Here is a 10,498-nt window from a genome sequence, read left to right on the forward strand (position 1 = left end):
TATGACAGCATTTTTATTATAATATATTCTACAATGAAGGTTTATAATTTATTTATTATGATACTATATAAACTTAAATAAAACATTATATCGTATATGTATAAAGAGAATTTACAAGAACATTTTATTATAATAAAAATGCTGTCATATATGTATTAAACAAGTTTTAGTTATGTTATGTTAGGTTTCTCAGTTGGCTCTACTGTTCTAATATATCACTTCTTTACAGTACACTTCTGTACAGTAGAAAAGTGTTGCAGAGTTTTATTATAGTTATAAGTTTTACTTGTAAAAACTTATGTACACATATATACAATAAAAAAAATAATTTGAGTTTGATACTTCTAAAAATAACACAATACGTGTTGCGCTTGTACTTGGCGCCTTTTTTTTACTTTTTTGTTTAAAAGGTTAGCGGCTCTCAGCTTCCTCTCTGGTCGTACACAAAAGTGAAATAATACATTGCAAAACTAACTATTTTATAAACAGCAGACTTGATTATTAACAAATTGAATAGATTTTGTCCGTTTACTGTTTTGTTTTTATTCAGCCATTATTAAGCCAAACTTAGCCATTTTTACGATTTTTACAAAAAATTCGATATTCTTCTATCGTCGGTAATTTATATCGTCATGGTAATCGAAATACAATACGATACAAATGTTCGTGTTACCTTCAGCCTAGCATTTCGATATTGCCGTCTCTCTTGAATTGACCGCCGGGCCCTTCGGGGTCCCTCTGCCAATACGAAAATTTACCCAGGGCTAGAATATCACCTCGTCGGTGAATCTTCGACAAATACGAGCAACAAATTCAAGTTCGGTTCAAGTGGGCGATCACGAATCTTCTTCTGTCTGGCATGGATTCGTAAAAAATGAACATTTCCAAAATCCAAGCCCCCTCGGGCCTGAAGCATGGCTGCCTGCTATCTCGATGAATCATCCGATGGAAGTGCACGTAGTTGTCCTCGTGGCCGACGTGCGACGCTCGCGTTCCTGGCTCCGCGCGTTCTCTCTCGTTTTCTCCTTCTCTTTGCGATCGCTGTCGGAGAATAGCCGACGCGGCGGGCGAATTCTTGTCGTCGTCGGTCGTGTTGCGTACACCACGTCCCCGGTCGCGTATCCCACCACACGCACGCATACGGCACACACACACACACACAACACACACACACACACACAGCACACAAGCCAACACGTCAGTGCATGCGCGATAAAAGCGGCCGCGCGGAGCACTCCGGGCTGGCAATTTTGACAGCACTTTCGTCTCTCGTCTGCCGACGCGACAATCATGGACGAGAGACGGAGTAATCGCGAGGTCGTGACGGTGCTGTTCCTGTGTGTGCTCTGGTACGCGATATCCAGCAGCAGCAACGTCGTCGGCAAGATGCTGCTGTCGGTGTTCCCGTACCCGATCACGGTGACGATGGTGCAGCTAACCTCGATCACCATCTACTCCGGGCCGTTCTTCAACCTGTGGGGTGTCCGCAGGTACACGTCCAACATCACATGGAGCTACTACATGCGGCTGATCGTGCCCTTGGCGCTGGGCAAGTTTCTCGCGAGCGTGTTCAGCCACGTCAGCATCTGGAAGGTGCCAGTCTCCTACGCTCATACTGGTATGTAGAGTCTCTGTCAGATCAGACGCTGGAGATGCCGAGGATGATGGATCGGAGACTAGTCGCGAGTGACAGCACATCAACGTGTTGCCATCTCCCGCTCAGCAACGTGAGTAATATAACGCATATGTGACATGACAGTCGCGTTGTTGAGTGAGAAATTACAACGTCGATGTAACGTCGCTGTCTGCGGAGGCCTTTTCGTTTTAGCTCGACCGATGCTGCACAGGAACTCCCTGTACCTTGCCCTTCCAACGTTACTTCATACTCTTGTCTTATCCTGGTGATGAAAAGTGCATCTGGTTCGGCTGAAAGGAACGGACCTGAGAAGCTGACGAGTTAATTGTTGGTTTAGTCCCGAGTTAATCAGGCAGGACTTCGCATCCGGAATCCTCGGTCTCCTCCGCTATTTAGTATGTCATAGGCTCGACACGCAAAAATGCGACACGTGTGCGTTCCCAGAAGTAAGGTCCGCGGGTGAAACGCACGCAACCGGTACGCTCGCTCCGTTATTTTTATATCGCGACGGTATCAACAAACATTGTTGCGTTACAGTTATTAAATAACGTGAGATACGTGAGTCCACGCAACGACATGTAACAACAAACGTTATCATCGTTAGGTCGCACGAAACAGACATATAGATACTTGGCCAGGACATGAGGTTCTCATCGAGGATAGAACGTCGTTCGGAGTTGGTAACATTCTCACGACGAGACACGCCGAGGAAGAATACGATAGCTTCGATCGTGAATAGCGACGCGCTCGATAACATTCTCGCCATTCTCGAGTTACGCGCCGTTGCCTCTCGGCAAGGTGTCACATGGCGTGTGTGAACGTAATCTGTTTAAAATACGTCGCTCATGCTGGACGATTCGGGAAGTGGTGCGTGACGAATGCCCGAGAAAAATCTGACGCGGAAGATAAGAATAATAGAGCCGATAAACAGCAACTTCCAGTAGTAGGAAGCGAGTCGAATTTGTCATCAGTCAATTTTTGCTTCGTACTCTTGCTTCATTACGCTTTCGTTGGTGAAAAGAAAATTAGAATATTAATTGGTGTTCACTGCGGAGGATAAATCTCTCACTAGGTGAGTGACGAGTCGATTGTCGGGATGAATTTGTCACGAAGTAATTTAGCGCGCCGATCTTCTTTCGTGCCTTTTTCGTCTTCGAGATTGAACGTCGAGAAGTTTTCCATGTCATACACGCGGCACGAGCACCGCCCGTGCTTCTATTTTGGCCTTATATATTAACGGAAGTTTGGCTCTGTCCCAGTGAAGGCTACAATGCCCCTCTTCACGGTAATCCTGTCGAGAATTATACTGCGGGAACAGCAGACATGGAAGGTCTACCTGAGCCTGGTACCGATTGTCGGAGGTGTCGCAATCGCCACGCTCACGGAACTTAGTTTCAACATGGTCGGTCTGATAAGCGCGTTACTGTCCACCATGGCGTTCTCCTTGCAGAACATCTACTCCAAGAAGGTATTCACGCAGGATCGAGCCGCGAATCGATTGTGCTCCCGTCGACAGGCCGTGCCTTCACTCTTCGTTTCTCTCGTTGTGTCAACAATCTTGCAAAATACGCGAAAGCGCGCCAGCTTTTCCTGCCTCTGCAAAAACAACTCTTTCCAGACAGCGCAAATCTTCAGAGAATGTCTCCAAGATGTTCAAGCAACGTCTTTCTTTTAGAAATATCTTTCAGAAAATTTGTGTTGTCTGAGACGACTGAGAAGTCTTCAACGAGAGAGAAAGAGAGAGAGAGAGAGAGAGAGAGAGAGAGTGGAAGTCGAGCACGTCGTCCTCCCGGCTCTCGAGGAGGATCAGGTGTCTGAACGTTACACGCGACTCTTCATCTTCAGGTGCTGCATGACACAGGGGTGCATCACCTGCGACTACTGCACATACTCGGTCGTCTGGCTCTCTTCATGTTCCTGCCGTTTTGGCTGCTGTACGACTTGCAGAGTTTAGTGCACGATCCGGTGACGAAGACGTCCGTGGAGATGAACTATCACACGGTAGGACTGTTATTTTTAGACGGTATACTGAACTGGTTGCAAAACATAATTGCGTTCTCCGTGTTGTCCATCGTGACTCCTCTAACGTACGCGGTGGCCAGCGCGAGCAAGCGGATATCCGTGATCGCGGTGACGCTGTTCGTTCTGGGCAACCCGGTCACGTGGCTGAACATATTCGGCATGACCATGGCGATACTCGGTGTATTGTGTTACAATAAGGCCAAGTACGACCAGAGAGCGGAGAATGAAAGGGCCACCACCCTGCCCAAGTATTATAGCCTGCTCCACAACGGTAATAACAATTCCTTCATGGTGAACGGATACGTCGACAAGAAACATCAATTATACGCGGTCTAGTCTCAATTGTTAACTCCCGTCTCTGACATGTTCACGTGAGTTCTCTCTCGTTACGTCGTCGAGAAGTCCGAGATCTCTTTCTCTTCGCGATTCGCCAGAGGATTCGCGATTTCCGAAAGAGCTGAGACATCGCCGTGACTCTTTGCGAGACGTTTCAGTTGGCCAGACGCAAGGAAGAGGCTCATAGAGGATGAATCTGACGCACCGAGAGAAAAAGTATCTGAAAAATACGACTTATCTGTCGGGCGGATGTCGCTAACATATCAACTTGCTTGAATCTAAATTCTTTTATTCACAAGTAGAACAAGCGATTGCTGTCACGAAGGGTAACAACGGGTTTAAGAGAAAATGTATATTTTCTCACTCGACTGGACAGAATAAACATTTGTCTTCGTGAAGAAGCTTACGGATTGAACAAAACGGGCATTTTGTCATTTTGGAAAGAAATAAGCGTTTTCTCGTTTGTAGAAATATATGTTATCAGCGCAGATAAATGCGTTATCAGTGAATCTCCACTGGGAGTAAACATTTCTCACTTTTTAGATACCTTTTCGCTCGGTGCGCTATATAGAATTATTTATATATGTGTGTGTGTATATTCGACTTGTAAATGTTACGGGCAAAAGTGATTTACATCCTTCGAGTTTGGCGCGCGAGAGGACTCGTCGTCGCTACAGTTGCATTCTGTATTTTCGTACCGATGATGGCCGCACGCTTCAGAGAATACTCGAGGTCCTTTTTTATATATATATATATATATATATACATATTCGATCGCGAGGTTGAGTTTAATTAATCATGATATTTCTGCGAAGAGCCGTACCTGCTGGTAAGGTCTGATTCAACATTACGGTGTGCGACATAGCTGATTGCTGGCCCAATTAGCATTATAGTCGGTGATTAGTAGCCAGTCGGCGATCCGACTACATTCCTCGACGTATCGCGCTGGTCATTGACGGATTATTACTATTATTGGTAGTATTGATAATTCTTTCGCGCTCGAACCGTTTCCGTGTATCCGACATGTTTAACGACACTCGTTGATTGTATACGGCATTGACACACTGTGTTGTTCGCCGGCTGCATTATATATTGTCTAAATTATCGAGTCGACCGCGCAACGGCAAGTACACCTTCCACGAATCCGGACGTTTCGCAACCTCGGCTCGGCGTCGATGTCGCTCGACGCCACCTCGCCGTTTACAAATCTATCAAAGCGCGTTGCTCGTCCAACGCGTTGCTCGTCAATTCTCCAGATCCTTCGGGAGAAACGAAACAAAACAGATTAACGAAGACGAGCAACACGAAGCGGGTCAGAACGCTCGTTGCGACTTCAACGACCTTTTGATACCGCCATTCGTGCAGTTTATCGCAGATACACCGGCGCGCTTCAGACTCCTGTCGGTTCGCTCCCTTATTTAATGGGTCAAGATCGAACAGTTTTATGAGTTGCTGTTGAAACGAGTGTCCCAATTAGCGAAAGCGAGAATGTAGCCCGAAGCGCATTGATGATATTTACGCGGCCATCCTACACTGGGAAAAAAAATTTAGTATCTCTAACAAAACTGTTTAGTCGAGGCATTTTTTAATAGCAATACCAAATATCTTGTTTTATATAACAAAATATTTAGTTGTCTCAACTAAATATATTTTTCCGCTTTGTTTTCTGGACCACAAATGCTTTTGTTTTTAGATTTCATATGGAAATATTAAGCATTTTAGTTATTTTATCCATAAAAATTACATAGTAACGAAATATCATCTTACATAAACTAAAATAATGCCCAATCGATATTATTTTGTCTTTCTGTGCACTAAAATTTAGATTTTATATATTAAGAAAAAATTATAGTATTTTTAACAAAATTCATACAGTTAAAGCTTTTTGGTTGCTATAACAAAAGTATTACGTTATACGAACAAACCGTAATCAAACAAGATATTTGTTTACAGGAACTAAACAGTTTTGTTGGGCATATTTTAACCAAATTGTTTTGTTGTTACAACAAAATTTTGGTCCACGCAACAATACATTTTTCCTAGTGTACAGACTACGGACTCAGGTGTCCCGATTTGATTTGTACTTCCTGAATTGTTAGCTCGTTGCGAGAGACAGAGAAAGAGAGAGAGAGAGAGAGAGAGAGAGAGAGAGAGAGAAATGAACATTTAGATATGTTTTAAGTGCCGACGTTGTACACGAGTGCGGCTCGCGAGTCGAATCGAGCGACCATGCGTGACTTGTATGCGTGCGTGCGTGCGTGCGTGCGTGCGTGCTGCGTCGTGGCGTATGAGTGTGAGAGTGAGAAGACTCGTGTGCAAGAGAGAGCGTGTGTTCTAGCTAAAAAACCAATCTCTATACATTTATTTTTATAAATAAAATACACGTGTGTACAAAAATATATCGAGAGCGTTCGCTGAAGTTCGACCCATGCTATCGACGTTCATTGAGTAAGTGAGAGACTGCAGCCGCGAGCTCTGCGAGCGGTATTCATAGCTCGCGACTGGAGTTGGAGTCTCAGGATCCATCCCGCACGGTAGCGACAGCACTCACGACTCAGCGTTTTAGAGTGAACTTCAGACGGTGTTGAGTGTAACGTCGAGCTGTGAACACCGCTTTCCGCGAGCAGCGACGACACGCAGTCCTCGCTCGGAGCTTTCTCGAGCCGAGGACAGACGCGAGTCGCGCGGCGTTCGCACGGCTGCGTCGCGCTCGCCGACCTACAGGGTCTTCACGATGTTCTGTGGCGACAGGGGCCGCGCTACCGTCAGGTCCAGACGCGGCCCGGCTGCTGCGATCAGCGGCACGGCCAAGCAGCAGTCGCAGTCCTCCGTGCTGGCTTCGTTGACACGGAGGATCCTGTCGTACGGCCGTAGAACGCCGTCGCAGGGCCCGCCGGGCCGCAAGCGGTTTATGTAAACGCCACGCTCGTACAAGCCGTCCGACACCGAGAAGCCGAAGTCCTCGTAGACCGGGTCCTTGTGTAGCGACACGTGCACTATCTGCTGAGCCCTGTTGTCGGAACCGTTGCGCTCCTGCGGCCTGAGTTATAAATGTGGAAGAGAGAGAGAGAGAAAGAGAAGCGGTATTGGACGTGTAATGCGAATTATTGTTATCGAATAAACTGACCAAAGCTAAAACCGATCCAATAACGTCGCTTGGTCTATGTTTAGGTGAACATTATAAGATTGATTCGACACATTTACCACGGTGTCGCAACCGTGATGGCTCATGTCGTATGAGCAATTATACAACAAAAAATTAGTGATTGGAACATTGAGAATGATCAAGTCGCTCTCACGCTGGATAGGTAAACGTAGACTAGGTTGAGTCGATTTTTGGCTATTATGCAAACGTAGTTGTCGATTGTTGCGAATTATTGTCGACTAAATGATCGTTACCCCGGGTAAGATGGCATCGACAGATCCAGCTGGCCGCTATCAACGGACGCGGTGTCCCAAAGTCTCAGTATCTCCGGCACGGTGCCGCTGTTCTCTCCCAATTCGCCCCAGGAGTCCACCGCGCTGTCCACGCTGGGTAGACTCTCCCTGGCCGAGCGCAACGCACCGCTGGAGAATTGCGGCTGAACCGTGTCGCTTCCTACGCTGGACTCCCTGCAATAATCCCTGCAAAATTCCCCCTTTCGCACCGATACGCGGCTACCAAAGCCGTAATTGTTTCGTTCACGTTCTCAGTTGAAGGACTCAATCGTTTGGAGACCTTTAGAGGTTCCAGATTAACATCACAATAATTTTGATCGAAAATGAATCTTCGTTCAATATAAAGAAGAAGCGCTTCATAAACGGGACTCTGGCCGTGAATTGATTAAAACTAATCTGACACACTAAAACGATCATCTTTCCGCAGAACATGTTCTTGCCGCGTACCTTGTTTCCGGGTTAGGATCTGGCTTCCTAACGGTCAACGCAACGACCGAGCTGCCAGGTCGATGCAGCAACTGCGCGGCTTGCCGCAGGTCGCCGGGGTCCAGTTTTTGCCCGTCGATGGCGAGCAACCTGTCGCCGGGTGCCAGGCTGCCCGTCCTATAAGCGAGCGAGCCCCGTCGGACCTCCGTAATCACCAGATCCTCGTTCACCGTGAGACCCAAGTCAGGTTGGCCGCCGAGTGGCCTCGCCACTCTCACCGTGAACACCCCGGAGCTTGGTACCACCGGGCCGCCCACTTTGTACTCTATCACCAACTCGATCTATATGCCGAAGAAGAAGAAGAAAAAGAAGAACATAGAGGACACGGTAATTCAGAGGAAGACACATCATCTTACGTCTGGCGAGAGGTAGGATGGAGCCTCTTACCATCTGCGAGGTCTCCAGCACGTTGGTCACTTCCGTCGGCTGCAGATCGCGCAGCATCCTGCGGTTGATCGCGACAGCCTTGTCACCGGGCAAGAGGACGCCGCTGCGCTCCGCAGGGCCGCCCGCTTCTAGCAGACTCACCACGTAGTTGACGCGATCCTCCGCCGGTTTGAGCGCCAGCCCGAAGCCCCTGTGATCCGGCCGCAGGACCACCGTCAAGCTCTCCTTCATCTGCAGCGTCTGGCTGGAGCTCTGCTGCGCCTGCGGCTGCGCTCGCCTCTTCACCGTTCTCGCCGATGCGCTCGGCGCACGCGGCAGTATCTGCAGCCTGGCGATGCGACAGCTCTCCGAATTGTTCCGCAGCAGCTTGGCAGCGGTCACCGCGTCTTGGACAGGCGTGTCGTCCACCGCCAGCAGACGATCTCCGGACTGCAGGGCGCCGCAACGGTCGGCCGTGCTCGCCGGGCGCAGGCTCTCGATGTAGACGCCGCTTGGAGTCTCCCGCACGGTTAATCCCAGCTCACCTGTACACACCTCAGATTACAACACCAAACCTGCGCGCTGTCGCATGACATTAACGTCTGTCTGTTCTTCATCTTGTCTTTTAGATAAGTTCATTCCCGACAACAGAGACTGGACAGATCGGGAGAGAAGTGAGCGAGAGGGTCCAAGGGACCAGCCATACCTGAGAGGCCGCGCTCCAGTTGGACGAGCAGCGGGCCGGAAGTGGCCGCGCGCGCTTCCTCCATGTTGGCCACGTCGTACTCGATGGTGAGGGACGCGACAGGCGCGTCGGAGCTCCTCCGGAGCGCTCTCTGCGCCTCCGCCAAGGTAAGTCCCCGCAGCTCGGTGTCGTCCACCGCCAGCAAGCGATCACCGGGTCGGACTCTGCCCTCCTTCGCAGCCGGACCATCAGCCTTCACCCCTGTCACCACCAGCGCCCTGGACACTCCGCCGCGGAGGGTCACGCCGAGACTGCCAGCCTCGCGCTCCACTCGCACTTGCGCGACCTTGGACGAGACGCTGGAGGGCGAGGAGCCGATCGCGCTCGCGTCCTGGTCGTCCAGCAGCAGGAAGCTATGCGGGTGGTACTGCGCGGCCGTCTCCTCCGCCCGTGTCGAGTCCGAGCTCGCGGACGTGGCGACGCTGCCCGGTCTGGCGCGGCTCTTGTGCGAGCGCATGGTCGCCAGCCTCAACGAGCTGAACATCCTCGTCGTCGGTTCCCGTTTTTCGCCCCCCAGCGAGCCGCCTGTGAGTCGCGTGTGCGTACACGCACGCGTCTGTGTGTGCGTGCGTGCGTGCGTGCGTGTGGATGCGCGAGATTCGTGTCACGCGCCTCTGATGATCCCGGCGGGATCAACGTTGCCCGAGGAGGAAGACGACGTGCGCGCACACACACACACACACACACACGCGCGCGCGCGCGCGGTCGTCCACCTCGACTCTTTGTTTCGTAACTTCCTAGATGCAGCGGCTGCGAGCTTCACGATTTTTCACCGTCCCTACCGAGTTGTTCGGCCGCGGAGACTCGAGAGAGCAACCGTGCGCTAGCCAAGAGCGATGCGACGACGCTCACAGCGTCACCGAGCCGCGGTCGCTCTACGTTACGCCGTGCATATCCGCGGCACCAGATCGACTACCCCGCGCACAAGAGGAACATTCATACGGCGCTTCCTTGTTCCCGCGGCCGACGCACACTCTCACTCTCGCACTCGGGAGTTAATCGGCAGAGTCCCGCCGCGGCGAAACGAGGACGAGGAAGAGACAGAGAGAGGAAGAAAGAGAGAAAGAGAGAGAGAGAGAGAGAGAGAGAGAGAGAGAGAGAGAGAGAGAGAGAGAGAGAGAGGACGATGCACGCGCTTATGAGCCTTGGACAATCGCAAGTCTTGCACAATCCGCGGCGATTCCTTTTGCTCGCGGGGTAAACAGCAGCCGAGGGCCGTCGTCGCGCGTCGTCTTTGTCCGTGGCGATCCGGCGAGTCGGGAGCGCGCTTCTTGCTGGACGAAACTCCTCAGAACTGAGGACGCAGAACTGTGTAACGACTCGCGCGCGCGATGCGTCTCAAAAATAACTCCTCGATCGAGGGCCGCATCGGCGCGCAGACGAGCGGATCTATTAATACGATCTACACCCGCGCCTACGCACCGCACGCAGACGCGTGCGGCCCTGGCGGACGACTCGCCGGCCTCGCG

The 10,498-nt window shown here is 50.3% G+C and overlaps 2 protein-coding genes across 3 annotated transcripts; one reads left to right on the forward strand and one right to left on the reverse strand.

Annotated features, from left to right (window-relative positions):
• The first annotated feature begins 1,021 nt into the window (after positions 1-1,021).
• Positions 1,022-5,709, forward strand: LOC105181327 (solute carrier family 35 member E1 homolog). Its single transcript, XM_011138023.3, has 3 exons — positions 1,022-1,618; positions 2,896-3,104; positions 3,482-5,709. The coding sequence occupies exons 1-3, from the start codon at positions 1,291-1,293 to the stop codon at positions 3,992-3,994; spliced, it is 1,050 nt and encodes a 349-aa protein (XP_011136325.1). The 5' UTR covers positions 1,022-1,290; the 3' UTR covers positions 3,995-5,709.
• Positions 5,710-6,479: 770 nt separating this feature from the next.
• Positions 6,480-10,097, reverse strand: Grip (Glutamate receptor interacting protein). 2 transcript variants are annotated; one of them, XM_011138022.2, is made up of 5 exons: positions 8,991-10,097; positions 8,306-8,829; positions 7,880-8,199; positions 7,394-7,606; positions 6,480-7,034 (listed from the first exon to the last, which is right to left on the reverse strand). In XM_011138022.2, exons 1-5 carry the CDS (start codon positions 9,511-9,513, stop codon positions 6,713-6,715), a joined length of 1,902 nt encoding a protein of 633 aa, XP_011136324.1. In that variant the 5' UTR covers positions 9,514-10,097; the 3' UTR covers positions 6,480-6,712. The 2 variants fall into 2 exon arrangements, with proteins under 2 accessions (XP_011136324.1, XP_011136323.1); XM_011138021.2 differs by having other exon boundaries at positions 7,394-7,618.
• Positions 10,098-10,498: the final 401 nt, after the last annotated feature.

This window comes from Harpegnathos saltator, unplaced genomic scaffold (genome assembly GCF_003227715.2).
Source record: "Harpegnathos saltator strain DR-91 unplaced genomic scaffold, Hsal_v8.6 scaffold652, whole genome shotgun sequence".
NCBI classification, from domain to species: Eukaryota; Metazoa; Arthropoda; class Insecta; order Hymenoptera; family Formicidae; genus Harpegnathos; species Harpegnathos saltator.

What these genes read in the sequence shown, in the direction of transcription:
- LOC105181327 (XM_011138023.3), top strand. Translation starts at nt 1,291, where the DNA reads ATGGACGAGAGACGGAGTAATCGCGAGGTCGTGACGGTGCTGTTCCTG. An exon ending in AGTCTCCTACGCTCATACTG is followed by an intron (nt 1,619 to 2,895) that starts GTATGTAGAGTC and finishes GCTCTGTCCCAG; the next exon opens with TGAAGGCTACAATGCCCCTC. An exon ending in AGAACATCTACTCCAAGAAG is followed by an intron (nt 3,105 to 3,481) that starts GTATTCACGCAG and finishes CTTCATCTTCAG; the next exon opens with GTGCTGCATGACACAGGGGT.
- Grip (XM_011138021.2), bottom strand. Translation starts at nt 9,513, where the DNA reads ATGTTCAGCTCGTTGAGGCTGGCGACCATGCGCTCGCACAAGAGCCGC. An exon ending in ACTGGAGCGCGGCCTCTCAG is followed by an intron (nt 8,830 to 8,990) that starts GTATGGCTGGTC and finishes AGGTGTGTACAG; the next exon opens with GTGAGCTGGGATTAACCGTG. An exon ending in GATCCTAACCCGGAAACAAG is followed by an intron (nt 7,619 to 7,879) that starts GTACGCGGCAAG and finishes GGAATTTTGCAG; the next exon opens with GGATTATTGCAGGGAGTCCA.